The 15,996-nt window shown below is 35.9% G+C and overlaps 1 protein-coding gene and 1 long non-coding RNA gene across 16 annotated transcripts; both read right to left on the bottom strand.

Moving 5' to 3' along the window:
• Positions 1-1,398: 1,398 nt before the first annotated feature.
• Positions 1,399-2,050, bottom strand: LOC147540311 (uncharacterized). The gene is made up of 2 exons (XR_015224890.1): positions 1,609-2,050; positions 1,399-1,538 (listed from the first exon to the last, which is right to left on the bottom strand). It is a non-coding gene; the product is annotated as an uncharacterized LOC147540311 (long non-coding RNA).
• A 5,871-nt stretch (positions 2,051-7,921) lies between these two features.
• Positions 7,922-14,412, bottom strand: LOC147540310 (uncharacterized). 15 transcript variants are annotated; one of them, XM_086638953.1, is made up of 6 exons: positions 10,801-14,410; positions 10,021-10,227; positions 9,154-9,415; positions 8,889-9,043; positions 8,422-8,743; positions 7,922-8,061 (listed from the first exon to the last, which is right to left on the bottom strand). In XM_086638953.1, exon 1 carries the CDS (start codon positions 13,962-13,964, stop codon positions 10,836-10,838), a length of 3,129 nt encoding a protein of 1,042 aa, XP_086495079.1. In that variant the 5' UTR covers positions 13,965-14,410; the 3' UTR covers positions 7,922-8,061; positions 8,422-8,743; positions 8,889-9,043; positions 9,154-9,415; positions 10,021-10,227; positions 10,801-10,835. The 15 variants fall into 15 exon arrangements, with proteins under 15 accessions (XP_086495079.1, XP_086495080.1, XP_086495078.1 ...); XM_086638954.1 differs by having other exon boundaries at positions 8,422-8,767; positions 8,930-9,043; XM_086638952.1 differs by having other exon boundaries at positions 8,930-9,043.
• Positions 14,413-15,996: the final 1,584 nt, after the last annotated feature.

Raw genomic sequence — 15,996 nt, 5'->3', positions numbered from 1 at the left:
TAACAGTTGAAAAAACTCTTCTTCAAGTTACCAACGACTAAAAATGTATATCTCAACCGTTCATTTCAAATTCAGGATCATCTCAATATCCACCTACTAGGTCTTCCACGTCTAGGGTTATGGGATTTATACTCTTTTAAAAGTATATGGACTATTTATTACAAATAAAATTGTACTAACACATACTTTAGAGAAAGAAAATAAACATCATACATTAGAAGTTAATGAATTAGTAAACAGATCTTATAGAATTGGATCATAAATCTGATATGATTCATAATAGAGCAACATAATCTGATAATTTAACATGAGAAACAATATTAGATCTTAACAATATTAGAATTGCCCTCTTAAAAAAAGGTCTGAACATCCAGTTATTTGAGTTATTAATATATGAAGTTTGAAAATTTTGATATTATTAATGAACATGTTCAATTTCAGAGGGACATTACCCTTACAAACATCATAGGCAGATCAACCATTTGATATTGTCTTATATCGAGATCTTTAACACTTTATGAAGCTCATAAAGGGAAAAGCATTGTACTGGTTTCTTGACCTAATCATCTACTCCTGTTTTATAATGACTGACCAGGAGGAAATGAATTGAAACGGGGCGACATGAGCTATTACTAGGATATGCTTAGATGAGATTTAATCCTTAGTACAACTTAATGTGCCACTCTTTGAAGTTCTGTAAGCAGCGCAAGTGAGGCCGTATACGAAATATTTCTTCTGTCCTAGTACCTAGCAATTAGGATTGAACATGTCTCATGGTTCTCGGCTCGGCTCGAGCTTGTCCTGGTAAGTGGTATCAATCCCCAAGCTAGTAAAGAAATGAAGAGATGAAGAAAGACTGAACTCCAGTCCAACAAGAGTACGCCGTGCATATGCGCCTCAGATGATCCACATCTCTGAATTAGGCACAAATGAACAGAAATATCCATGTGGTCGAGAGCCCTCCCATTTTAGGGCATACGGACTGACGGACACAACTTTCCTGGGACCTAGGCACGCTCTACCACTGAACTAATATCCCGACATGTCCGTCTCTTAGAAAACAGAATTCCCGTCTCTGGGTTTGAATCAAGACTCGGCTCGGACTCGACCCTAGCTAACTCTGGTGATTCATTCAATCCTAATCATATCTCTAACGAATAAATAATACTCCTCACCTTTTCGAATACTGAAAAGCCTTCTCGTCTCTTACTAACTTGTCCATCAAGAACAAACAAACTTCTAATCTCATGAGGTAGAAGAATACCTAATCTCTTTCATTTTCTTTTTTTTTAATAAGGTCCCAAAAAGGCCCTATATAATCATGATAAGATTTTGTAAAAAAACATAAAGTGAACTTAAACAAATATCTTTCATGAGTTTAAATAAGGTTGTGGTGAAGAAAATGCAACTCTCAATTATCTATACATTAAGTGAACTTAAATATCAAATATTAAATTGAAAACTTTTACATGGACTGAGCCCGCTCCCGTAAACAAGAGCTATACAAAAGTTCTTATAGTTAGTAATATGGTGTATTCCTGACTTATGCTTCTCTGCTTTCAATTTGTAGATTTGCGGTATTAGAGGGGGACGGCAATGCGGTAGCACAAGCATTATTTTGGCAAGCAAAAGAAGGACTCTTATTCAGCTATTATGCTTGCTAAAAGATTTGCCTTCGACTGGAGTGTAAGCATCTCTTCCTTCATAAACGGCAAATCACATTTCACATCTAAGAATGGCAAATGATCTACTTCGGCTAAGCATTTCATGTTCCGGGAAGAAGGTCGAATCATATATTTTTGGTAAGCGGGGCCAATCATCTAAGTTTTCCATGAATTCCGAAAATTCCTCTTCCGTCAAGAGCGGCACATCATCTTCCTTCTTACTTGTAGTAGCACCATCATCATGTTTTAGTTTACTCTAATATAAACCATGCATAGTAGTGAATATAATGATGGTGTTTTAGTTTACTCCAATATCTTTATCTTCCATTAAGGCAAAATTTTATATTTGACTGGAAATATTTCTTTAACCATGATTCAACCCCCAAAATGGCTCAATCATTAATTTAACTCAAGAAATAAGCTCATTGGGTGAAATATACATGAACTTGAGCATGAAAAGGAAACCACTCATTTTCCATTGATGAGTTCTTTGTTCATGAACTTTTCATGTATGAATTTCAATCCAACAATCTTATTTATCATCAAATTTTTGTATATTTTTTTTTTATAGGAAAACTTCTTATATCATCATATCATTAAAGGGTGCTTCTAAAGGTACCGAGCCAAAAGGCTGTTACCAACCGTTCATTTCAAATAATGACCTTAGAATTTAGAAAGTAACAGTTGGGAAAACTCTTCTTCAAGTTACCAACCGCTACAAATGTATATCTCAACCGTTCATTTCAAATTAAGGATCATCTCAATATCCACCTACTAGGTCTTCCACGTCTAGGGTTGGAGTCATATGGGTTTTATACTCTTTTTAAAGTATACAACTACTAAAATTATACAAACACATTTGATACATTAAAAAACACTTCAGCTCACTTTAAATAAATAAATAAAAACACTTCAACTCCAATAAGAAATAATAAAGAGTAAATAGTACGAGGATAAAACTATTGATACAATAACTATCGGTCAAATAGTACGAGGATTTATATTATTATTGTCGGTGCAGTATTGTCTTCTTCAATGAATAATCTGATGTGTGTACAAATTTTGATTTGCAGTCAGTAAAACATATAACAACTAAAAGATGCAGATTGATCAGGTGGACTTGAGGCGGGAATGTATTTATTAATGATTAAACATTTTGAACGTTATTCTTTCCTTGAAAATGTTTTTTCAAGTCCAAAGTCAAAGTTTTCATCACCTTTTAAGTTGTCTCTTTGGGTTTATTGCTTATAGGACCTCCACATATTTTTTTACTAATTAACGGGCGAATTTTCCAAGTTCTCTAATTTATCCCTATAGTTTAACACTTGCGTCACTATTGTTTCCACATACTTATATTACAACTAAAATAGGTCAAAATCGTGGTTGAGAAGCCCTTCACTTATGAACCACCTTCCTTTTGTTCGCAATTTATAATCTAATGTAGTTCTTTACTTGTAACAACTCTTTTAACACGCTCGTAATTCTATTGTAAAACAATAGAATCGATGTAAAGAAAGATATCATAAGGTTAAATCGTGGTTGAGGAGCCCTTTCGTCTTCTTGAAATGAAGGTTATATAGAGAACAAAGATATCTTTCAACAACTGTTATTCTGAATGATTGTACACCCTGCATATATACAGTAATACAGAGAGAGGGAGAGATTTGTTCTTCAAAACGGCTTCTTGGCGATGGCAGAAACCGAGCTGTTTCCACCTGAGGCACTATTTACTCTTAGTTATCTTGTCTTATACCAGTTTTTTCTCTTCTACTTAGGAATTTCCCTCCATGCGAAAATCTATACTGTAATTTGTCATCATCCATTGCATCTGCTCAACCAAATATAAATAAAATAAACGCCTTTAAGATTGAAATAAGAAATACATCTTTACTGATTGTCCATCGAAATAAGATAGGAAACGTTGAAATCTTATACAATTTTGACCAATCATGTAAATCTAAGAAGCATATAACCATATCGTGTTAATCTAAGAAGCATATAACCATATCCATTACTTTTACTTCTGTAGCTAGAAACTCTTGAAGCTTAGAAGAACTTACATGAAGTTTGCATGACAAAATTTTCAGCTCTTTCCAGTTCCAAAGTAAAACTGTAGCTGTTGTTGTGAAACAGGTTCTCCTGGCAGGGAAAAATCCCAGCTTTTGGCAGTCCTCTTCAGAAGTCCTTTGACCATTTACTCTATGTTCGAGAAAGAAAATGCCTCATCCTGAAAGTATTGTGTAATCTGTTTGCCCATTCTTTATCCGTTTTATAGACTTCTCCGTCTGAATGCGCATTTCAGAAGAAGAAAATATTGATTTTCGCCCTGCACATAAACAAGTATAGCTTAAAATTCTAGCCCACTCAATTTATAGACTTCATTACCTCCATATTTGCACATTCCAACATCGAACAATGATTCGAACATACATACAGAAATTGTGCGACATGAAGACCACTCGACAGGTTATGAGAGGATAAGTGATTCGAACATACATACAGTAACCAGTGTAGAAGACTCAACCAAGAATAAGGGTTATGGAACAGATTGCAGCAGTTCTGCCCTCCCCGTGGTTGATAGTGTCGGGGGAAAACGTAAATCTTTGATGGATAAGAAGGTATAGGCCGCCAACAAATTCCATGAATGATTAAATGAGTTGTTCTCAGTCATGTACATAATTGGTTAATGGTTATCATTTAAAAGTTAACTTCTCACAGAAAGACACGAAGATGATTGGGGAGATGGCGACAAACTCACAACCCTGTAGTGAAAAGGGTCCAACCGAGAATGTCTTCGCTAGTAAGGTATTTATTGACCCGTTCTTTAAAAAAAAAAATCTTTTCAACATCAAGCTGTAAATTTTATACTTTATCTGTATCTGTTCATATTTAAAGGTGAATGATAATAAAGACCCGTTGAAATGTCCGAAAAGGGAAGAAGAAAGCGAAAGGAAATTACAGGATTTACGTGGACCCTGGTCTCTGAATACAAGCCAATTTCAACATTTTAGCCCTCAAATGCCAATGTCTTCTACCCAAACCTTCCCATCTTCAATTCTCAGCCCACATAGGCAACTTGGTCCACCCCACTCTTGGATGTACTTGCAGAATGGTCTTCTTCCTTGAAAAACGGCAAATCACCTTCTTCTAAGATCGACAAATCATATTCCTCAGCTAAGAACGACGAATGGTCTTCTTCTCTCATTGTAGTAGCAGTGAAAAGAGTAGCGGTTGTGGCTGTAGAAGCAGCAAGAGCTGAGTAACAACATGCAGTTGAGATCTTCCAAGTCAGGCGTGTAACTCAGTGATTGGATCGGGCTCAGTTGAAGCTCATTACGCATCCATATACCTTTTGTTGAATAAGGTCAGACATTTTGGTGGCAACTTTATGCTAGCCATGAATCTAATAGACTTCAGCAGAGACTGATTTTGAAGAATGTCGACCCCTTGATAAAATGTTTCTTGGAATTTTGAAGAATAGCTTAAACCTTGTCAGTTAATAAGAGTTCTAAATGACCCGTGCTCAAGATGATTTTCTTTATGTGTTTCGTAGTCATGGTCTAAATGAAAAGCCAAATGACATTTACTCGCGGGCAAGAAGACTTCTAATTATTAGGTCTTTAGGAACAGGTGTTGCATGATTGCATCGACACCATTACCATCTTCTTCTTCTAATTCTCTAATCGTTTCAGAGGTCTGTGTTTCAAAGGAGATCTTCTGCTCGATGAACTATTCTTTGGTTACCTCCTTTTCCTCTACGTTTTCTTAGGAGATTCATCTCAGGTCTCGGTGATGCAGAAAACCATTAACAGACAAACCTAACACTCGGTGAACCAAGTATAAGAGAAGATATAAGTAGTATGTCAACGGAGTTCATGTAATATTATATTAATAAAAACTTGTAAACCCAAAAACAATAACAAACATAAAATGGCATTCGTATATCGGTGAGCAATGAGCAATATTGATTAATATATTTTCGTGAGATGGTATTCGAGTATTACAGAATAATGAACAATTTCGGTTGATCTCTTTCACAATATAGTTTTTGAATAATACAGAACAATAAACAATGTTTGATCAATTTCATTTCATGAAGTTGTCTACGGATATCATATAGTAATGAAGTTAGCTATTTATCTCATCTCGTGTCTTCTCCATCGTCAAAACTATTAGCAATACCGGGTAAATCATCTTTATATTGTTGGCCAACCAAATTCATCTTTTTCTTGCACAACCAAATCATCTTCCTCCTTCATAAACGGCAAATCACATTTCACATCTAAGAACGGCAAATAATCTGCTTCGGCTAAGCATTTTGCAATTTCATCTTCCGGGAAGAAGGTCGAATCATATCTTTTTGGTAAGCTGGGAAAATCATCTAATTCTGCCATGAATTTTGAAAATTCCTCTTCCGTCAAGAACGGCACATCATCTTCCTTCTTACTTGTAGTAGCACCAATATCAGTAGAAGGAGCGGCAGTAGGAGCAGCAGCTGGAGTTGCACGGATATCAGTAGTAGCAGCAACGGCAGTAGGAGCAGCAGCAATGACAGTAGAACCAGGAGCAGCAGGTGGAGTAGCAGCAATAGAAGATGATGGTGGTAGTGAAGACGACAAGGTGAGTTCCTCAATACGCTTCCTGATATTCTGCTTCAAACCCGTTATTTTATTTTGCACGTACGACATTTTGTCGTATGAATCGAGTTTTTCAATATCAATCTGATTCCACCAAAACCCACCACCATTATCACTAATCTTCCTCCTCTTGTCAACATGTTTAATTCTCTCCTCTGTATCTTCTTCTTTTTGTACTTGAGCTCCGCCGGTAATGTAATGATCAATAACGGAATCAACTGACGGATGACCGAAGGAGAAAACATTACCAGCAGGGGAGAAAGCAACGACGGCAATTTGAGCATCAGATTGAACGCAAATATCGGAAGCCTTTTTGAATAAACCTTGACGTCTCTTGGTGAAGGTCACATTCCTCTTATTATAATCATCAATCTTTTCTATCTCTATCTTCTTCCTCCCCATCTTTTATTCTCTTGTTTGTTTGGTGATTGATTGATTGATTTTTCACTCTGTACCAAAATATAATCAAGATTCTCTAGTAAGATTGTAAATGACTATGTTTAAATCAAAACCCTCAAAGAAATACTTCAACCCTAAAATTAAGTAGAAATAAAACTCTATAAAAATATGAGGATGAGAAAGATGTAGTAAAACCCCTAAAACCCTAATTACAGAAAGACTAAAAAAGAAGCTTGCTTATAGAGGGAAAGAGAAAGAGAGTAGTAGTAATATAATAATACCCGGGTTTGTTTATATGGGAAATTGGTAGAAAAGAAACAGAGGAGTGAAAGAAGAACTAGAAGTTATTCTTGATTATTAATGGGATAAGAACAACAAAGAAAGATTAGAAAACCCTAAATCAATCTGAATAATGGGTAAGAAAGAAAGATCGATAAAAGAATGAGAATTTATCAAATTGGTGATTTAGGTTTTCAATGCTCTGTTTTTTAGAAAGAAAGAGAGTAGAATGAGAGAGTAAATAGTTAAAAAATAGAAAGTGGGGGGGTTTTCAGGTATTTGTAAGAAAGGGAAAGTCTGTTATAAATAGAGGAAACAGAAAGCGTAGGAAAAGTCTGGGCCGTTAGATCAAGTGGGAATATCCACCGTTAATTTCAAATAAGGATTAGAATTTAGAAAGTGGACAACTCTTGCTCGAGTTAGGAACGGCTAAAAATCTATATCTCAACCGTTAATTTCAAATAAGGATCATCTCAATATCCACCTAGGTCTTCCTTCTAGGTCTTGGGAGGTTGGAGGCATATGGGTTTTATACTCTTTTAAAAGTATACCAACTATCACAAATAAAATAAAAATAAAATTATACTAACATATTCTATACACTAAAAACACTTATGCTCGGATAAGAATCAATATAATAAAGAGTAAATAATATTGAGAGTAAAACTATTGATATTATTACTCTCAGTTAAATATTGTATTCTTTAACGAATGATCTGATACTTGTGTATTTGCAATCAGTAAAACATATAATCTTAATAATTTAAAGATGCAGATTAATCACGTACACTTGAGCCGTTAATATATTTATTGGTAAACATTCTAAAGGTTATTCTTTCCTTGAAAACGTCTTTCAAGTCCAAACTCAAAGTTTTCATCACATTCATGGGCTAAAGGTCCCAAATAAATTGGATTTAAAGTCCAAACATATTATGGAATGGCCAAGAAGTTCATTTTTTGAGTTTTTTGTTTCGTACAAATACACAAATTTATCACTAATGTATTGATTGTTTAATGAATGTGTAAATACGTGTAGAAATAAGTTTGATTTGTATGGAAGACAAACCAAATTGTTTGAAGTTCTATAGTAAAATGTATAGGATTATTTACGTTCTGTTTAGTACATTGAGGTAACGATGTCGTGCAAAAATATATCTTTTTTGTGCATCCCAAGAAATGGTATATCCAAAAAATTGATTTGTTTAGTACATTTGAAAATTTGTATTTTCTTTTAGACATTTATCATATTTTGTATTAAATAGTGGACTTATTGTGCTATTATGGTCCATATTTCCACATATATCACAACTAAATAGGTCAAAATCGTGGTAGAGGAACCCTTTAGTTATGAACCACCTTCCTTTTATTCGTAATTCATAATATAATGTACTTCTCTACTTGTAACAACTCTTTTTAACACACTCATAATTCAGTTGTAAAACAAAAGAATCGATGTAAACAAAGATATCATCTGTGAAGTTATAGAACTTGTATGTAGAAATCTTCGAACAACTGTTGCTTTGAATGATTGTACACCCTACATATATATATATATATATATATAGAGAGAGAGAGAGAGAGAGAGAGAGAGAGAGAGAACTTTGTTCTTCAAAACGGCTTCTTGGCGATGACAGAAACCGAGCAGTTTCCACCTGAGGCACTATTTACTCCAGTTATCTTGTCTCATAGCAGCTCTTTCTCTTCTACTTAGGAATTTCCCTACATGCTAAAATGTATACTGTAATTTGTCATCATCCATTGCATCTGCTCAACCGAAAAAAAAAACGCCTTCAAGATCGAAAGAAGAAATACATCATTGTTGATTTTCGAGATCTTCTAAACAATGCAATTTTGACCAAAAAGCATATAACCATATCATGTTAATCTAAGAAGCATATAACCATATAACCTATATTTGCAAGGAGAAAGGTACTCCATTAGCGCACTGACTTGGGCTTCGGCGTACTCAATACGCTAGTTAGCCGATCCCCCGTAGAAATTAGTGGCCTCGTCACTTCTTGTAAAATAATAACAGGTTGAAATACTACCGGACCTAACAAAAACCTTTACAATTATAATTTGTGTAAGGAAATGGTTCGAAAGCTTAGATTTATAAATCAATCAATTACGTTTACTTCTGTAGCTAGAAACTCATGAAGCTTAGAAGAACTTACATGAAGTTTGAATGACAAGATTTTCAGCTTTTTCCAATTCCAAAGTAAAACTATAGCTGTTCTTGTGAAACAGGTTCTCCTGGCAGGGAAAAATCCCAGCTTTTGGCAGTCCTCTTCAGAAGTCATTGAACATTTACTCTATGTTCAAGAAAGAAAATGCCTCGTCCTGAATGTATTATATTATCTGTTTGCCCATCTTTTATCCGTTTTATAGACTTCATCTGAATGCGCATCTCGGAAGAAGAAAATATTGATTTTCGACCTGCCAATAAACAAGTATAGCTTGAAATTCTAGCCCACTCAATTTATAGACTTCATTACCTTTATATTTGCACATTCCAACATCGAACAATGAAAAAAAAAGACGAGGTTTCGAACAAAAGGAAATCAAAGCCTTCTATAATTGCAAGTGGCTTTCTGCAACTTTTACTCTTTTTATTTACAACATATCCTTTGTTACATTCTCTTAGATAAATCAGTTATATTAGACTGGTAACTTTCCAAAATAACTTAAACACGGCCCTATTAAACCATTTTAAGAATCTCCGGTAATATATAGATTATGTTAGTTTCCCATGGTCAAGAAATGCTTAAACACGGCAAAAAAGAAACATTGGGTTTGGTCAATCTTATAGTTGAACCACACTATTAGGAACTTCACCATATGTGAGTTGAAGATCAAGGATTATGCCTCCAAGAATAGGTACACACATCATCAGTATTAAGCACCACATGTCGACAAGTTAGAACTAGGCAGTCGCCAAAGCAACATGCAGAGTGTGAAACATATGAAGTATAAACATACCAAGCAAATTGGTTTGGTCAAATTTAAGTAGGAAAAATGTAAAGGTCAAAACTAGATTTTACCATTTGGGCCACGAGTCCACAATACCCATCCATGATGGGCTCATTGGTTACGCAAGGAGGCAATCATGTGGACTGATGCATCATGTGTGAGGACATGGAATGAGTCAATCATCTCCTTGGCACTGGAAGGTTGCTTCGACGGTATGACAGTTCTTCATAAGAAGCTTCATCACAGGTTGGTGGATGCCATCCACGGTGGTGGACATTCTACATCAACAAGAAACAATCAATATACTAGAATCTGGAATGAATCACGACAGACAATCTCATAAGAAATCACACGGGTCTTATGGAAACAAGGAAACAATCAATGGTATCGTCATAAAAATATAAGGTGGGGACCTATGTTGTCTGAATAGCTATGCAAGACGAAGGACCTCTCAGACTCGCCTAAGGGATTTCCTCCAACAAATTCACCCAAAAATAATCAACCTCCTCTTCTCAGTTTGTGCTTGGAATTTAAATATCTTTTCTCTTGTGAAAAGAGATGTACTCTTTCTATGCCTCTATGCTTATTGCAACATGAAACACAAAATCATGAACCAGCTAACCAAAGTAATCATCACAAGAGCATCAGTGCATCACTAAAAGCAGAACACTCAGAGGAAAAAATTTCTATGGAAATTAGGTTATCTTGTTGAAGTTGACATTCTAAGCACGGCAACTAACCATCATACGCACGTGGAACTTTTACATGAATAATTGAAGTTTTATGATTAAAATAGAGGGAAGAACTTCTAACTCTAATAGTAAAAGATGACAAGGCATTCTTACCGTTACCGTATTAGAGCAGAAACTATTTGCATGGCAAGAAATCATCTCTTAGTCCGCACAAGATCCATGGCAGCTAATCTTGTTTTTATTTCAGGTATACTCACAGATACTTTGTTCACAAAATTAATGTTTTCAATATCCTGTTTGTCGAGAAAAGCTAACAACTCTAAAATGGTAGAATTGTTTATCTTAACACTAGCAGAACTTGTATCCTTATTGTGACGTTTCTGCAAAGACTCGGTTATGCTATTGAATAGCATCAAGCCATTAGAAACAACCCAATTGGCAAGAACTGCAGCAGCAAACTCCCTCAAGCTATTATCAGGTAAAGAAATCACTGTGCCAACAAGCTCAGGACTAGGAGGACAACGACAACAGAAAGTAAATAGGCCTTCCATGGCGACGGAGTGCACCTTTTGATCGAACAAAACTAAGCAATCGCGAACAACTTTTTCCACTGGAACCTTGGAGACTGGCAACTCTGATGCCAACAATGCCCAGAACTTTTGCTGCTCTAGAAATCCCCAATTCAGTGAACTCCTCACAAGATGCAATATAACTTTGGTTTCCTTCCCAAATACAGAGAGCCTCTGCAAGCATATCTCAAACTGAAAAGCAACAAAATCCACATGATTTAACTTCTCCGCGAGTAACTGAATGTACTCTTCCTTTGAGGTGCATAAGTCAGAAAACTTAGAAAAGATACTGCAGAATATTGAATTCAATCTTTTCATCTCCCACCTACTACAGGACAGCACATCAGAGAACAAGATATTAGCTAATGATGTAGCTTCTTCTTTACGTGAAAGATTCATCAACATCAGAAAACTTTGGTAGGAAGCGAATGCACCATCCACCAAATTCACCACCAATTTGTCATCCAACTGAGAAGCAGAAACTCCATTTCCGAAAGAATCCTTTTCTTTTGCAGTGATGAAAGAAATATACCTACCAACGTGATGCCTTAACAATGACAATTCTGAGTTACTTATTATAACAGAGTCTTCAACCATTGAATTTCTCAAGTAATTCAGTTCGCGGGCCTCATGAAAGAGCCCCGATGCATAAGACAGGAGACGAGGACCCACTGGATAACCATTTCTTGACCAGAACAAAACCATCTCTTGGATCCTTTTTTGCTGAGAGAAGATAAAAGTGCATATAATTAGCGTAGTAGGAGACAGAGTTTCATCATCATAATTTGATTGTTTTGGACCTTGGAGAGGACCAAACAGTTCATATCCGTTTGACTTGAATGCCTCGGTTATTTCAGACGCTAATACATCAGGATGAAGAACAGAATGACCTGCAATATCAGGTAAGTCATTAGTAATATTTGCAAACAAGAATAGTATCTCCCCCAGAGTTTGAAGACCCGTCTTCTTTGATTTTTTAACATTTTCCCTGAGATTTCGAACCAACTCTTCAAGGATACTAGCTGGAGTTTTAACAGTTATACTTGGTGGATTAGGAGAAGTGGGTGTCTTATCTAAAACCTGAGAGGAAGCATCAGCTGCAGTGATGAGAGATACATTTGCTCTGAGGCGTTTACATGCTCTTACACCTGGTGATGCTGTTCCCTGCCTCTCTGCATCGGATGGACTCGGAGAAGCATACGCAGTATCACATGTAGTGGCGAGAGATGCATTTTCTCTGGAGCGTTTGGATGCTCCTGTACCTGGTACTACTTGTTTTTGGGTCTCTGCAACTGATGGAGTTGGCAAATCTAAAGGTTGCAGAAAACAATGAGAAACACTAGTTGTTGATTTCTGCTCAATGGCTTTCGACTTCGAATCAGAAATGAGGTAAGTTAGACTTTCTCTGAGTACTGGAGATATTAAACTGCAAGAAGTTAAAGCCTCCAACGAATGAACGACTCCTTTCTTAATAAGTAAGCGAAAAGCCATTGAAACACCTTGACTTACAAGATTCTTCCGAGCAACATCATAGTTATCGACTAGTAATAATAAGAACTCGAGAAGGGTTTGAGTCATGTCAACATATTTGGGTATGGAATTCACAATCAATAAAATCCCAGGCTCAACGTTCATAATATTATCTACTCTTTCATCAAAAAACAGCCAATCGTAGAATAGCGCTAGTTTTGTATTGGCTTCAACATAATTCTTCCTGCAACACTTAAGTAACCAACCAATAATCGCCCATCTCGAAATAACATCGGATTGAATAATCTCATTAGATGGGTGATGAGCACAGCATATGAACCGAACAATATCACTGATAACAACATCACTCTCAGGCCTGCAAAAGAACTTCCTAGTGAACCATTCTTGGTAACGTCTCTGAAGCCCCCACCTTACATGGGTCATTAAAAATCTCAACTGTGTTTCCATTTCTGGGGAAATTCGAAGCAGAAAGTATTTACTTGATGTTCTTAAGCAATATAACTGTGAGATATCTGAAAACCCCCTGGTCCTAAATTGAGCTGGATTCGACAACAAGTCTTTCCATATCGCTCGAAACTCAGAAATGTAAACAATGTCTTGTAAAAGACGAACAAGATCCCTCCCAATCCGTAAACACAAATGGAAGTGATTCCTCAAAATTTTAATACAAAAATCAATTTCCAACTTTTTCAACTCCTCCAACTTCGGGTTACCAGATAACCTACAATGATCAGCTAATAAACGAAGATATGTGAATAAAGCACTTGCTAGAATCAAAGGTTCCTCTAAAAAATACTCAAAGTTTTCTAGGAAAATCTTAAGCAATTCCCCACACAACCACAAATTTTCATCACAAAGATCACCACCAACAATTCGCCTCATTAAACAAACTAATAAATTATCAATACCAATAGCTGAAACTTCAACCAGTTTTGAAACTACCCGCATTAAATTAACCTTCACTGGTTGAAGAAGTTTAGGGTAAAATTCATATACCAATTTCAGTATCAAACTCACAGCAAATTTGTACCCATCAGTGACAATTGCATTCAAATGAGTAAAATGAACTTGGGTAAATTCGGTTTCAGTTAGAATACCATAAATAATAGCTCGGTTTAGCTGTAAGTATTCTGATGGAGAAGGTATTGTTAAAGAAAATGGTGGTCTTAACTTCTTCTCAAGAAGGTCAAAAGCTTCTTTAAGGGAAATTTCAGTTTGATTCTCAGCTTCATGGAGAGCAACTTGAAGTAGTTTCGAGTTCATTAAGGAAATAGTGAGAGAGATGATGTTAACAGACTGCTTACCGGACCTCTGATGAGTTTCAATATCCGACAACACTGGACGGAGAAGACGGGGAAGAAAGGAGGGATTCAAATTATGATCCACCCGACGAACTAGGGTTTTTTTTGTTCTGATTCGACCTCCCTCCTTCAAGATGCCCGTTGTGTTCGTCAAATTCAATATCCGTGTTCGTGCTGCAATATTTGATCTAGATAAAAACCCTAATCAGACTATTCTTTTCTTGTAGCAAAAATTAGTCTAATAGATTCCTTAAAAACCCAAGCTCAAGAAGAAAGAGAGGAACAAATCATTTCTTTTGGTTTTCTTTTTGGAGGGAGGAGAGTGATTATTTTAAGGGCTAATTTGACATTCACCCACAATTATTTTAGCAATTATTTTAGTGATATGAGTATGCAACATTCAATCTTAGGGCCTGTTATTCGTTCAGACCTTTTTATTAGATTTTTTTTGTTCTGGACTTCCAAAGATCTCATAACTTCTAAGTGTTCTGGCACATAAATGTTCAAAACTTTAAAGGTTCAGAAACTTTAAAGTTTGAAACTTTTAAAAGTCCGAGACATTAAGTTAGGATTTTTAGAGTTTTTTCTTAAAAATCCTCCCCAATGCTGTCTATTTGGATCTCTAAGATGACGTGTCGAGGGTGGAATAGAGATATCTCAAGAGGACACTCAATTTGAGAGTGTCCTCTTGAGATATCTCTAATTGTCCAACTCATCAATATTTGATTTTCAACCAATAGAAATCGAGATTTCTATATTTTCTAAAATAACTAATTATTTATTTACAAAAATAACTATGTCACATAAGTAAATAAGATAAGTTTAGAGTTTTGCATTGGAGACAAAAAAAATTGAGGATCTCTATTAACGCCACCTAGGAGTGAGAATCTCAAATGGAACTTGACACATAGGATGAATAGAGATTTTTTTTTAGTTTTGTGATGTAGAACGCAGCGGAATTAAAAGAAGATAATAAAAGTAAACGAAAAACGATAAAAGAACGAATAAATAACTATAAACTTGATTAAACTCAATTGGTTTTTCTCTTCAACATGAAAATAAAAGACAGACTGAACCTCCTTTTATAGGATTTTAGACTTTCCTAGATAGACTCAAACTAGGTTTTCCTAAATAATGGAAATACTGAAATACTGCAACTTCCTAAATAAATAGACTCAAACTAGACTTTCTAATTAATGTAAATACTGAAATAATGTAATTTCCTAAACCTAAATTCAATCATACTAAAACTGGGACTTTCCTAATTCTAAACAATATGGCCGATTGACCTACGTGGCCGATAGGTCCACGGCAAAAGCGTCCATGCCGGATGCCCCTGCATCAGCTTCCCCTTCTCCCACGAGGTTCGTCCCGAACCGTTTCGATGAAGAAAACAATTTGATGCTCCAGTATACGACGAAATCTGTCATAGCAATCCATAATTCCCACTTTGCACGAACAGTGTATGAAATTCGAAGGCTAGAGAAAGGGACCAAGTCACCAACGATAAACTGAAACCTATGATGCGAAGTTTTTCGCAAATTCGATAGTAGTGAATTAACGTCCAATAAATTTCGACATCTTCCATCATCTTGTAGTTCGATGAAGAAGATCGCAATGACGAAATTCTGCAAGGTGAAAAAATTGACCTTGACATTCATCATCTTTCCTATACATAGTGCGGCAAGAGCGGACTCAACATGCTCATGAGTTTCGTCAGCGTCTTTTTGCGGATCAAAATGTTCTGCAAGTTTCATGTTCTTTGTATGTATGTGAAGAACCTCGACACGCCCAACTTCACGTGGGACACCAATGTCAACCACAACACTAGCAACATCTCCATAAAGACAATTACAAACAGGTTTATCACTCCCGAAATTCTCACATGTAACATAGTGACTACATCCAGTAGTGTTGTGAGACCAAAAAACTCTCCATTCTTGTTTGTCTCCATCCCATAGATGCTCCACCAAGTCTCCATCCCATCCATGTTC

Source organism: Eschscholzia californica, unplaced genomic scaffold, assembly GCF_041429995.1.
Source record: "Eschscholzia californica isolate CP2 unplaced genomic scaffold, dmEscCali1.0.p SCAF_5, whole genome shotgun sequence".
Classification (NCBI taxonomy): Eukaryota; Viridiplantae; Streptophyta; class Magnoliopsida; order Ranunculales; family Papaveraceae; genus Eschscholzia; species Eschscholzia californica.
This window is presented reverse-complemented; position numbering and strand designations above follow the sequence as displayed.

Coding starts and splice junctions, on each gene's coding strand:
- LOC147540310 (XM_086638949.1), bottom strand. CDS start 13,964: ATGAACTCGAAACTACTTCAAGTTGCTCTCCATGAAGCTGAGAATCAA.